The sequence below is a fragment of the Poecilia mexicana genome, unplaced genomic scaffold (genome assembly GCF_051168715.1).
Source record: "Poecilia mexicana isolate PSO_F unplaced genomic scaffold, ASM5116871v1 scaffold_13, whole genome shotgun sequence".
In the NCBI taxonomy this organism is placed as follows: Eukaryota; Metazoa; Chordata; class Actinopteri; order Cyprinodontiformes; family Poeciliidae; genus Poecilia; species Poecilia mexicana.
The window spans coordinates 29,047,911-29,062,243 of NW_028263382.1; the positions used below are offsets into that span (position 1 = coordinate 29,047,911).

Below are 14,333 nucleotides of genomic sequence, written 5' to 3' on the forward strand. Positions count from 1 at the left end.
ATCTTGTAATTCACTTGTATAACAAAACTAAATAATTTGGTATTCAGTTAAATGTATTGTAATAAATAGTATAATTGTATTGCATTTTAAAACATAAAAGCAAGAAACATTCAACTTAAAAATTTAATTTGCAGATTTGATAAGATAAATTCATCACTTTTGTTATTCAATCAGAAGTCAAACATTAGATTAGCTGAAATGAATGAAAGTGCACAGAAACCTGATAACAATAGACCAAAAACCATCTTGTTTATGAACACAAAGCTTTATGAACCAAACGTATCTGATTATTTTCCCCCAGTATCACAGCAAGCACAAATCACACATAACATCATGTCCACCTCTCCTTCTTACTGACCTCCCTGTGCATCTCGGAGGCTCAGGCTTGGTGGTGTAATTATAAATCACTGTGTAAAGTTGGTAATGAATGGAGGAAACCCCTCCAATGATGAAGTCCCCATCCTCTGAGAACGCAGGTGAACGAGGCGTACCCAGCAGAGTACACCTGGTGGATGAAGCCTCAGCGCTGACTCCAGGCTCAGTCCTCTGTGTCAGGACATTTACAGACTGAGCCAAGAGAACCAGTGACATCAGCTCCAGTAAAATGACTAAGAATCTCGGACCAATGAAGAGGGTCCGCATTTCCATCCGTCGAGTTTCGTTTGCTGTGTGCAAATGTTGTTTTACAGGCCTTTAAATATCTAAATCACGTCGGTTGTTTATTAGAGGGAGGCTTCACCTATGATATTTAAGCTTTTAATGATATGAATAGTGATGAATTAAATTAACACGTTTTTACTTTCCAGATCTCATTTGAACAACCAACAAAGGACAATAAACAATCCTGCAAATCATTTATTCACTTTTTTTTTTCTTTTTATTTTATCTCAAGTTGCATTGCAATCTGCATTGGGACCAATTCATATATTTACTGCTCAAATGTGTCTCAGGGTTTGGAGTGTGTATGATTCAGAGAAACAACCAACAACCAAGTGACAAACAAACTTGTTTATTGACTGAGTCAGTAATATAACATCAGCAGAACACAGAGTGTGACACATTGTACTGGATATACTGGTGAGAAAAATCAGGAAGACACACATAAAGCTTTGCAAAATTACAAAGATTCAACTATTTTGAAACAGAGGGATAGTAGAAGATTAAACTGAATTGAAGAGAAAAAAGTCAGATTGAAAGAATATTACTTTACTTTAGAAGCTAAAATAGAACGCAGATTTGCCCAATTAATTTATAGCAAAGAGAGCTGTGATTGGCTTATTTAACAGCTAAACTAGTAGAAAACAAATTACAAAGATTCAGAAGATAAAGTTTGTCTTATCTCCAATATGTGATGATTTTTTTTCCTTCAAAAATCATGAACACATAGTTGTTTATAGCAAAGTACTTTTTTGGGTTTCAATATGTGTATTATCAGAAATGTTTCACAAGCTATAAAAATGAAACTGAGCTAAAGTGGCGAACTGGATTTAGCCAGAAATATGTTTTAGGGGAAAGGAAAAAAGCAAAAAAAAATATATATATAGACGAAAAAAAAATTTTCTTCTAATATCAGTATTAGAAGAAAATTATCAAGAGACTGCTCCATATTGTTATCGAAACTATGAATTTTTTTTTTTACATACATCTGTTTTTTCGGTTTATTCATAAACTTTTTTTGTCACTTTTCTGTCAATGTTCTAGCAATTTACCATCAATTCTTGTTCATTAAATATTTCTTAGTGTTCTTCTCTGGATGAAACAAAATGATGAAACACTTTGGAGCAAATATACACAGTATCAGTCCAAAACTGGAGGCCAGAATAGCAAATATCTCCACAGCCACAGTAAATTTTCCAGGAGAGCTGACATAAGCTGGGATGAAGGTGATCCAGACGGCACAGAATATCAACATGCTGAAGGTTATCATCTTGGCTTCGTTGAAATTATCAGGTAGTTTCCGAGCTAGAACAGCTAACACAAAGCAAAACACAGCCAGCAGGCCGATGTAGCCGAGCACAGCCCAGAAACCAACAGCAGAGCCTAACGCACATTCCAGGATGATCTTCTCCTTGTAGGTGGTCAGATTTTTCACTGGGAAGGGAGGACTCACAACCAACCATATGATACATATTATAACTTGAATAAATGTAAAAGACACTACAGTCAACCTTTGTTGTGGAGGACCAAACCATTTCATAGCATTACTACCAGGAAGTGTAGCTTTAAAGGCCATTAGAACCACTATAGTTTTCCCAAGAACACAGGAGATACAGAGAACAAATGTGATGCCAAACGCTGTGTGCCGCAGCATGCAGGACCACTCAGAGGGGGCTCCAATGAAAGTTAGTGAACATAAGAAACACAGAGTCAGAGAGAAGAGCAGCAGGAAGCTCAGCTCAGAGTTGTTGGCTCTGACAATTGGAGTTGTTCTGTGATGGAAGAAAATCACTGCTGTTAAGACAGCGAGTATGGAACCACTAACAGAGACTGCAGCCAGGATGATTGACAGGACTTCATCGAAGGAAAGAAACTCAAGTGGTTTGGGAAAACAAGCATCTTTGTTTGCATTTGGCCAGAACTCTTCAGGACACAGCAAACAATTAGGTGAATCTGAAAATAGAAAGGGAAAAAAAAATCACTGTATGCATTCATATTTTTAATGATAATATCATCTGCATTAAGATTTAAAAAACTTACCTGTCATATTACTGATCTCTCCTTCAGGACATGGTATACAGTCATAGCAGCAGATTGGTTTTCCTTTCTGTAACACTTTACGAGTTCCTGGAGGACAACTCTCTGAGCAAACAGAGACTGGAACCTGAGACAGAAACAACAGCAAAAAAAAAAAAAAAGTTTTAAAGTTTTATTTTGTTTGCGTTTTTTACAAGCTACATTGAGTAATGAGTCAAAAACTATTTACCTGTGTTCCACCTTCCAACCAGGTTATGTTCCTGTTGATATTAAACTCCTGACCTTTTGGCAGTGAAGCATCATAATATCCCACTGTTACCAGTTCAATAACTTCACTCTCACTTTTCTGCCAGTTTACAAGCTCATAAAAAGCCACAGCATCTCCGTTTTCATCAAATGAGACATGGTAACCATTTTGGGTAAAGTTTACTTTCTTTAATGCAGCAAAAACCTTAGCACAAAAAACAAAGGGAAAGAAGTCAAAAGCTTGCAAAACAAACTTAAATTATCTTTTCATATAAAACTCATAAAATATCCGACTTAATAAACTGACCTGTTTGGGCTCCACATTCCTGTGTTTGTCACATTCTGTCTTGTTCTTTGTTTCCTGACATACAGCATCATGAATGGCATGAGCTACAGCATAAACAGCCTTGTACACCATGTTAGTGATTCTTAACTGAGATGTTTCGGTGTACGGGCTTTGGAGGGCTTTAATATCTTCAGTTCCATCACACTCTCTCTTGGTCAGATCAGCAGCTAAATAAAATTTGGATTATATCAACAAAGTTGTTCCAAGAAACACATCAAAGAACGGTAACTTAAAATGCAGTATAAAAAAATCTACGAATGTCTAAAGATAATGTGTCACTGAAAATATTTATAAAATACAACAGGGATGAAATCCACCACTTTATAAGATGGATACTGTAACTTAAGGTCATATAACCCAGTTGTCTTTAAACAATTAACCAACCAATAACAATTATTATCAGATAGAAGGATCACAGTTATTCAGACATAAAAGTGCTTCTGTCCTTTGTGGGAAAAGATGGACACTCAGAACCAGACGAGTATATAACAGTGCCGTTTTTGTGCCAACTCACTTTTTGTCAGGCTGCAGTTGAACGCATCCTCCCAGAACTCAGTCAACACTGACGAGGCAGCGACGTCAGAGGGAGAGAGATCCAGCAGGAAGTCTCTCAGACCTGGGATGACAGATTGCTGGATGGCAACTCCGATGGCTCCTGCACAGAAACTGAAGCTCATGGAGTTTGGGTCGGTTATCCAGGATTCACTTCCGATCCACTGACGAAGTGGAGGAGGATCCAGAGCCAGTTCCTCTAACAGGAACTTCATGTCACCAGCAGCTACAAAAGCCACAACAACTACAGCTGATGACCTGGAGAGAAATTTGAATACGAGTTAGACTCACCAGGCCATTTAATAACAAAATCAGATGCAATTGCATTTCATGTTAACTGATATAAATAAATTTCTTGCCATTTAATTGTTATACTTTGAGAAAGTAGAAAGAAAACAGTTCTTGATAATAATGTAAAGCGATCTCTTCTGAAAACAATTTAAGGATTTCTGAAGAGGTTCAGCATCAACACCTGCGGATAACGTCAGCAACTCTTCTGATCTTGCTCTGTGGGTCAGTCCGATAAAATGATTCAATGTACTCCACACAGATCCCCTCACTGTTTGCCGCCTTAAGAAAGGACCCCATGCCATTATTTCCATAATCTGAGTCCGAGTGGACGGCACCAATCCAAGTCCAACCAAAGTATTTGACCAGCTTGGCCAGTGCATCAGCTTGGAACTGGTCACTGGGAATTGTTCTGAAAAATGTTGGATATTCTTGTTTGTCTGACAGGCAGGCACAAGTGGCAAAATGGCTCACCTATAAAAAAAAACATTAAGAAGAAAAATTATCACCACATTTATATCTTAGAGTTTCATTTGGACATTAATTCAGTCTAATTACCAGAGGGATGTTGAAGGGCCCCATGATGCGTGACATGCTGATGGATGGAGTGGATCCAGAGTCTCCCACAGCAGCCACCACCACTCCAGACTGAGAACAGTTCCTGTCCTGGTAAAACACGGGATCCTGGCCGTTCAGTAGCTGAAATGCAACATGCACCGCTACAGGCACAGATGCACAGGTGTCATGGATCTGATAACCCAGTTTGATACCCGGCAGCAGCTCTGTGCTGTTGTTTATCTCCTCAATGGCAAAGATCATTGTGCGGGAAAAGCGCAGCTCCCTGGGATTAAAGCTGCAGAGGATCAGTGAATCATTTAGTTCATATAAGAAAAAGTTCAGGATACAATACTAAAAGTCAATATAAACTTGTAGCTGTCATAAACCAAATAAAGCATATGTGTAAAGTGGCAATAATCAACTGATGATATTACTCGAAAATATTTTCTCAAAATGTTGTAAGAATTAAGAAACTTCAGAAAATCAAATTCAAGCTCACGTGAGTTCTGATTTAATATTAAAATAACTAAAACAGCTAACAGCAAAATCTCACAAGAAGTTTGCTAATTATGAATCATAATTTATTTTTTCTAAATATCATAGAACACATGGCACAAAACATCAGTTAACTAACCTCCCTGTGCATCTTGGAAGCTCAGGCTTGGTGGTGTAGTTATTAATCACCGTTTGCATTTTGTAGTGAATGAAGAAAGTGCCTCCAATTACAAAATCTCCATGCAGAGAGAATGCGGGTGCAGGAGGAGTACCCTGTAGGATGCATCGCTCTGATGATAATGTGACGCTGCCAGCAGCAGCAGTCAGAGCTTCTGTAGGGAGAATCTTTTGTTTCAGATCATCTAGAGTCCCACCCAACACAAGAACAATGATCAGCTCAAACAAACTCACTGCTAATCTCAAACCAATCTCCATTTTCCAAGTGTCTGTGTGAGGAGGTGTGTATTTACTGGCCTTTAAACATCTATGATATGTCAGGTGATCATTAATTATTAACAACACGACCTCATCCAGTCATCTTCTCTTGTCTTAACATGACTTTACATAAAAATTTCCACTTTGTTTTTCTGTTTCTGTTCATGTCTCTAAACTAGGATTTAGGGTTAGACCAGCTTTCCACAAACACTTAACTCAAAACTTCAAACATTTACTAAAATGTATGAATTGGCATTTCATACAGTGAAACCCCTAAATTATTCAAGCCCATGGCAGGTTTACATTTAAAATCGTTTAATATGACCAATGTGCTTAAATTTATTATTTTAGCTAATCAAAAACGATACTATTACCAGTGTGTGTCATAAAGTGGTGAATGGAACGTGGTGAGGATGAACGCAGAGAGGTTGTGAAGGAAATGATTAATTTAATGACGGAAGCTCAAAACAGTCCAACACAGACGGCACGGCAGAGAGTTAGCGCACAGCTAATACCGGTAGCTACTGATAGACATGACTGAAAAGGAGAGCTGACGCTAACCAGGACTTTAATATTTCTACTGGCTAGCAGACACGTGAAAACAACTGACATTAGACGAGGATCCGACAAGAGACAGAGACAACAGGTGGACTTAAATACATGGGGGTAATCAAGGGAACGAGACACACCTGGGAACAATCAAGGGCTGACAGGACAACACAGAGACTCAGGGAAACCGGACTAAACACAGAAAATCCCAAAATAACTATACAGAAAACACACATGTAACAGTGTGAGTACCAACTTAAATCTAAATGACAACCCTCAGGAGATAAAAGACTTCATGCACTTGGAGCTCACCATAAAAACATCCATCCATTCATCCATTTTCTTTACACCCTTGTCCCTTAGTGGGGTCGGGAGGGTTGCTGGTGCCTCTCCTGCTAACGTTCCGGGCGAGAGGCGGGGTCACCCTGGACAGGTCGCCAGTCTGACGCAGACCATAAATACATGTACCTTCAAAAAAGTGATTCTAAAAGGCTTGTCAATATGAGAAAATGTTCAGTTGTGTTCATGCTACTGAGGCTTCTTACATAGCTGTGTAAATCCTTTTCAGTATACCATTTTTATCTAAAAATGCAAACAAAAACTTAGATTTTGTTTACAAAAATGACTCCTTTTGTCTCTTGTGTTAACATATCTTGGGAGATTTATGTATCATTTTCTGTTAGAAACTAATTATTGTTTGACTGGAAAAACTTTCAATTTATATGTCAGGGGTATGAACAATTGTGATCTTAGCTGTAAATGTAGATTGGTAGAATACATTGACTTTGAATTGCCATACCGTACACTGTATTATAAGCTGTTCATGGCCTTCCAACTCGGTACATTTACATTCAGTGCTCCAATCAAGATTTCTCCCATTGAACTTGATTTCTCCAGTTGAATTTCAACCAGACCAATCGCCAAACAAAAAGGAGCCATTGTGAACAACTCTATTCATTTTCTGTGCAGTTTTTCATCTCATTCAAATGTCTAAAGAAACCTTAAGATTTTTGTTGTAATCCACCTCCAGGGATCAAAATTTCTGACAGCAACTCTTTTTGAAACCTTTGTCAAAGAGTGTTTTTTTTTTGTTTGTTTTTTTTCAAAAACACTGTCCATGAAGGTTTGAAGCAGGTGTAAAATTTTATCGACACAGAATGCATGGTGGTAGGGTTTCTTCTAGTCATGCACGGGTAGGAAAAAAACAAAAACAATGGTGGATAGGATTTTGATGTGTGGGCTACTTAGTCTGTTCTGATACAGATTACATATGTGTTACATGAACACTCTTCATCCGAGATGTGTTACTGTATTCTACATGACTGCATGACGTGGAAGCTGGTAAGATGGAGACTATAAGGACGTTTATCACCCTATAGCTCCCTGACATGATAATATAAGGGAATAATTATGTTAGTGCAGTTTTAGTCAGGAAATGGTAGTGTTCCAGGTCACTACCATTTACCACCTGAAAAGGATCTTTGCGTGTTTTAGTAAAGTCATTTTGATCCAGAGTCAGAAGTCAGTTTAAGTTTGGATGTTTGAAACAGTTTAGCTGTGGATGAATTACTGAAGTCTCCAAAACACACTCATCATAAATTAAGCCATAACAATAAGTCAGAGGTCATTGGTCACAATTTCCAAATACACACCAATACACATCAAGTCCTATAAAAGGTCTTGTAACCCTTAAAAGTTGGAAGAGTTTGGATATTTTGTGAAATCTTGGAGGAGCTGTTGCATCTGTTGAATTTGTAATATGTATGCAGATGTGCTTAATAAATCCCCTCCCGGGTTGGCCCGATTGGAACAGTGAGAAATATCAATCGTGATGATTTCTGTCATTGAATGAGTTTCCTGCTTTTCAATTCCCAACAGTAACTACAGTGGATTTGAGGCTGTCTCTTAACGTGGAACTTTTCCACAATCGGCATCTGAAAATACCAGCAGATTCCAGGCAGCAGTCTCATGTAAACGAGATTAAAATCATAGTCTGCCAATAGCAGAGGAAGAATTGAAAGACGCTATCCTCTCCAATTACTTCATTGCAATTGAGTGTTACATAGCAGAACATGGCCGGGTCACTTATAGTGTAGCATATTTATTTAGTTCAAACTATGAACAGAAAGCACAGCGGTTATTGTAGCTGCTCCTAATATCTGCTGTAAGCTGTTTTCTCAGCAATGGCGGACTTCTTCAGCCTGCCAGAGCGTCAACCGATGTTACATAGGGCGCTGAGCGCCCTCTGATGGTGAAACTCAAACATTGCTAGGAACAATAAACTTCCAACGCTAGTTTCTAACTGTAAGTAACCTTTAGCATAAAAATAAAATGGTGGGGGTACTATTTTCATGCTTTGTTCTCCTTCATAGTGCCACAAGAGCAACTAATGTCTCAAATGCTTTTATTGAGCTATTAAAGTCATAGCAAAATGAATGCTTAAGAGACTTTGTTGCTTACAAAGACTTTTTTCGGGTCTACACTTCACTATTCGCAGTGGGGGATGGCTGTGTAAAGCGCATGCAGTTTCTGGTAAGCTTCAAGACAGAGTGTCCCTTATTGTCGAACTTGTGAATTACATAAATATTAGTGATCAGGCAAAATCAGATCTAATCATATAATTACTTCCTGTGTTGTACAAGCAGGCAGACAGTCTCAGCAGCTCAACAATAATTCCGTGATTTTCTTTTTTATTAGTCAATTTAGATTACCTTTGTATTTCTGCAGTCTTCTACTCACACCTATGTGTTTACATTTACATCCAGAGACATTTGTTTAGTACATGATTTATTCCTGAAACAAGAAACCAACACACTGGCATACATTATAATCCCACCAGTGGAAATGTGCGCATAGAAATTACTGCGACCAAACTGTTATTCAGTGCATAATAGCAAAGGTTTTTCAAATGTCTATAAAGAGTTTAGCATGTCAATACTACCAGTATTTTTGTCACTTTGCTTATAGCCTCCTGGGGATACTGTCTTACTTTTTATTCATTAAATATTTTTTGGTGTTCTTTTCTGGTTGAAACAAAATTATGAAACACTTTGGAGCAAATATACACAGTATCAGTCCAAAACTGGAGGCCAGAATAGCAAATATCTCCACAGCCACAGTAAATTTTCCAGGAGAGCTGACATAAGCTGGGATGAAGGTGATCCAGACGGCACAGAATATCAACATGCTGAAGGTTATCATCTTGGCTTCGTTGAAATTATCAGGTAGTTTCCGAGCTAGAACAGCTAACACAAAGCAAAACACAGCCAGCAGGCCGATGTAGCCGAGCACAGCCCAGAAACCAACAGCAGAGCCTAACGCACATTCCAGGATGATCTTCTCCTTGTAGGTGTTCAGATTTTTCACTGGGAAGGGAGGACTCACAACCAACCATATGATACATATTATAACCTGAATGAATGTAAAAGACACGACAGTCATCCTTTGTTGTGGAGGACCAAACCATTTCATAGCATTACTACCAGGAAGTGTAGCTTTAAAGGCCATTAGAACCACTATAGTTTTCCCAAGAACACAGGAGATACAGAGAACAAATGTGATGCCAAACGCTGTGTGCCGCAGCATGCAGGACCACTCAGAGGGGGCTCCAATGAAAGTTAGTGAACATAAGAAACACAGAGTCAGAGAGAAGAGCAGCAGGAAGCTCAGCTCAGAGTTGTTGGCTCTGACAATCGGAGTTGTTCTGTGATGGAAGAAAACCACTGCTGTAATGATGGTCAAAAATGCTCCGCTGATTGAAACTACAGCCAGGATGATTGACAGGACTTCATTGAAGGAAAGAAACTCAAGTGGTTTGGGAAAACAAGCGTCTTTGTTCACATCTGGCCAGAACTCTTTAGGACACAGGAAACAATCAGGAGAATCTAAAACAAAAATAAATGAATCATAGTATACACCCAAATTTTTAATGGTAAAATCTGCATCAAGGTTTCCAAAACTTACCTGTCATATTACTGATCTCTCCTTCAGGACATGGTATACAGTCATAGCAGCAGATTGGTTTTCCTTTCTGCAACACTTTACGAGTTCCTGGAGGACAACTCTCTGAGCAAACGGAGACTGGAACCTGAGACAGAAACAACAGCAAAAAAAAACAGTTTGAAAGTTTTATATTGTTTGCTTTGTTTTACAAGCTACATTGAGTAATTAGTCAAAAACTATTTACCTGTGTTCCACCTTCCAACCAGGTTATGTTCCTGTTGATATGAAACTCCTGACCTTTTGGCAGTGATGCATCATAATATCCCACTGTTACCAGTTCAATAACTCCACTCTCACTTTTCTGCCAGTTTATCAGTTCATAAAAAGCCACAGGGTCTCCATTAGCATCAAATGAGATAAAATAACCATTTTGGGTAAAATTTACCGTCCGTAAAGTAGCAAAAACCTAAGAAATAAAAGAAAGACAGATGGAAAGTAGTCACTAGCTTGCAAAACAAATGCTTAGAATATCCATCTTTTAATCTTCATCTTTTCAATCTAATGTAACATTTGATAAACTGACCTGTTTGGGCTCCACATTCCTGTGTTTGTCACAGTGTGTCTTGTTCTTTGTTTCCTGACATACAGCATCATGAATGGCATGAGCTACAGCATAAACAGCCTTGTACACCATGTTAGTGATTCTTAACTGAGATGTTTCGGTGTACGGGCTTTGGAGGGCTTTAATATCTTCAGTTCCATCACACTCTCTCTTGGTCAGATCAGCAGCTAAATAAAATTTGGATTATATCAACACAGGTCTGGACAAACATATCAGATAATGTTAACTTGAAATGCAATAAAACTAAAATATTATGAGGCAGATAATTGTAACATTTAAAACCACTAAATCTGTTCGTTCTTTTATTTATTTATTTTATTTTATTTTTTTTATATCTAGTGATAACTGACTAGAGAATGAAATACAACAGGGAAATGCTGTGGTGGGATGAAATCCACCAAAGTATCAGAAAGACAAATTAAGGACATAGGGTAATATTTTTTCCCCTTAATCATTGTTTTCAGTTGGAAGCATCGGTGTGCTTCACATATGAATGTTCTTTTGCCTTTTGTGATGAAGAATCTTACAAATATTTAGAACCACGCAGATATATGACACTGCCAACATTTTGACAGTAACAAAAACTCACTTTTTGTCAGACTGCAGTTGAACGCATCCTCCCAGAACTCAGTCAACACTGACGAGACAGCGACGTCAGAGGGAGAGAGATCCAACAGAAAGTCTCTCAGACCTGGGATGACAGATTGCTGGATGGCAACTCCGATGGCTCCTGCACAGAAACTGAAGCTCATGGAGTTTGGGTCGGTTATCCAGCCTTCACTTCCGATCCACTGACGAAGTGGAGGAGGATCCAGAGCCAGTTCCTCTAACAGGAACTTCATGTCACCAGCAGCTACAAAAGCCACAACAACTACAGCTGATGACCTGGAGAGAAGTTGTAATGTGAATTAAACTAACAAGGACATTTAATAATAACTCTACATACATTTACATTTTATTTGAACTGATATAAACATAAACCTATAGCCATACTTGGAAAAAATAGAAAACACTTCTTGATAATAATGTAAAGCGATCTCTTCTGAAAACAATTTAAGGATTTCTGAAGAGGTTCAGCATCAACACCTGCGGATAACGTCAGCAACTCTTCTGATCTTGCTCTGTGGGTCAGTCCGATAAAATGATTCAATGTACTCCACACAGATCCCCTCACTGTTTGCCGCCTTAAGAAAGGACCCCATGCCATTATTTCCATAATCTGAGTCCGAGTGGACGGCACCAATCCAAGTCCAACCAAAGTATTTGACCAGCTTGGCCAGTGCATCAGCTTGGAACTGGTCACTGGGAATTGTTCTGAAAAATGTTGGATATTCTTGTTTGTCTGACAGGCAGGCACAAGTGGCAAAATGGCTCACCTATAAAAAAAAACATTAAGAAGAAAAATTATCACCACATTTATATCTTAGAGTTTCATTTGGACATTAATTCAGTCTAATTACCAGAGGGATGTTGAAGGGCCCCATGATGCGTGACATGCTGATGGATGGAGTGGATCCAGAGTCTCCCACAGCAGCCACCACCACTCCAGACTGAGAACAGTTCCTGTCCTGGTAAAACACGGGATCCTGGCCGTTCAGTAGCTGAAATGCAACATGCACCGCTACAGGCACAGATGCACAGGTGTCATGGATCTGATAACCCAGTTTGATACCCGGCAGCAGCTCTGTGCTGTTGTTTATCTCCTCAATGGCAAAGATCATTGTGCGGGAAAAGCGCAGCTCCCTGGGATTAAAGCTGCAGAGGATCAGTGAATCATTTAGTTCATATAAGAAAAAGTTCAGGATACAATACTAAAAGTCAATATAAACTTGTAGCTGTCGTAAACCAAATAAAGCATATGTGTAAAGTGGCAATAATCAACTGATGATATTACTCGAAAATATTTTCTCAAAATGTTGTAAGAATTAAGAAACTTCAGAAAATCAAATTCAAGCTCACGTGAGTTCTGATTTAATATTAAAATAACTAAAACAGCTAACAGCAAAATCTCACAAGAAGTTTGCTAATTATGAATCATAATTTATTTTTTCTAAATATCATAGAACACATGGCACAAAAACATCAGTTAACTAACCTCCCTGTGCATCTTGGAAGCTCAGGCTTGGTGGTGTAGTTATTAATCACCGTTTGCATTTTGTAGTGAATGAAGAAAGTGCCTCCAATTACAAAATCTCCATGCAGAGAGAATGCGGGTGCAGGAGGAGTACCCTGTAGGATGCATCGCTCTGATGATAATGTGACGCTGCCAGCAGCAGCAGTCAGAGCTTCTGTAGGGAGAATCTTTTGTTTCAGATCATCTAGAGTCCCACCCAACACAAGAACAATGATCAGCTCAAACAAACTCACTGCTAATCTCAAACCAATCTCCATTTTCCAAGTGTCTGTGTGAGGAGGTGTGTATTTGCTGGCCTTTAAACATCTATGATATGTCAGGTGATCATTAATTATTAACAACACGACCTCATCCAGTCATCTTCTATTGTCTTAACATGACTTTACATAAAAATTTCCACTTTGTTTTTCTGTTTCTGATTATGACTCCAGATGGTAACTCTCTCAAGGTCACAAAGCAATAACTCAGGCTGCAAACTGGGTTTCCACAGACGATGATATTTCAGACATTTACTAAGATGTATGAATTAGCATTTTATACAGTGAAACCCTTAAATTATTCAAGCCCATGGTAGAATGATATTTAAAATATTCTTATAATTTCACCACTATATTTAATTTTATTCATTGTTAATCTCACATTTCTCTTTCATACATTTAATTTGTTGTTGACTTTCAGGGCCCTGTGATGGACTGGTGACCTGTCCAGGGTGAACCCCGCCTCTCATCTGATGGCTGTTGGAATGGGCACCACCAGCCCCCCTCGCCACCCTGCAAGGACCAGTGTGTTGAAATGATGGATGGAAAGATTTCAAGGTAGTTCATAGTTATTGCCAACATCAACTGATTCTATGACATTGCTGACTATTTTTTTTCTACTTCTAACATAAACAGGCAAAGAAGACACCCAGAAATGTTTTTCCACCCTAGGCATCCGGTCCCAATCATCATCAGTTCTGATGATGTCACATACACAGCGAGTACAAAACGTCTTAAAATTGTAAGTATTACTTTTTTATTTGCCATTTTTCTGTATCCTTTAAAATACAAATGCTTTGTCTGTTTAATTGCTCTATTGTTCTTTTTTGTAGGTTTCTGTAAGGTGCAGTGAACGGGAATGTTCTGTCATTGATCCTCACTTTCATGTTTTATTGTCACACTTAAAATTTCATGTTCATTGTGTTCACTTTTGACGTATAAACTGATAATTTATGTAAAGTTCATAAAGTTGTTTATGAGTATGGTATGAGTATTTTTGATCTCAAAAATACGTTGGCCTGAAATTTTCATAATGTCTGCTGTCTTATAGGCTGTTCATTGCCTTTTTATCCAATCCAACTTGATTCTTACCACAGTAAGGTAGGAGCTCCCACCTAGTTTGTTCAGTTTAAAACAACTTCTGACACAGATCATACATGTGTTACCTGAGCTGTTCGTTGGAGATCTGTTACTGTTATCTAAATGAGGAGGAAG

General features: G+C 38.4%; 2 protein-coding genes across 2 annotated transcripts; both read right to left on the minus strand.

Annotated features, from left to right (window-relative positions):
- Nucleotides 1-1,438: 1,438 nt before the first annotated feature.
- LOC106913947 (extracellular calcium-sensing receptor-like) lies at nucleotides 1,439-5,377 on the minus strand. Its single transcript, XM_088011404.1, has 8 exons — nucleotides 5,319-5,377; nucleotides 4,685-4,979; nucleotides 4,311-4,600; nucleotides 3,801-4,096; nucleotides 3,248-3,453; nucleotides 2,924-3,145; nucleotides 2,698-2,821; nucleotides 1,439-2,610 (listed from the first exon to the last, which is right to left on the minus strand). The coding sequence occupies exons 1-8, from the start codon at nucleotides 5,375-5,377 to the stop codon at nucleotides 1,712-1,714; spliced, it is 2,391 nt and encodes a 796-aa protein (XP_087867530.1). The 3' UTR covers nucleotides 1,439-1,711.
- A 3,771-nt stretch (nucleotides 5,378-9,148) lies between these two features.
- Nucleotides 9,149-12,881, minus strand: LOC148155881 (extracellular calcium-sensing receptor-like). The gene is made up of 8 exons (XM_088012015.1): nucleotides 12,823-12,881; nucleotides 12,188-12,482; nucleotides 11,814-12,103; nucleotides 11,317-11,612; nucleotides 10,689-10,894; nucleotides 10,350-10,571; nucleotides 10,127-10,250; nucleotides 9,149-10,047 (listed from the first exon to the last, which is right to left on the minus strand). The coding sequence occupies exons 1-8, from the start codon at nucleotides 12,879-12,881 to the stop codon at nucleotides 9,149-9,151; spliced, it is 2,391 nt and encodes a 796-aa protein (XP_087868141.1).
- Nucleotides 12,882-14,333: the final 1,452 nt, after the last annotated feature.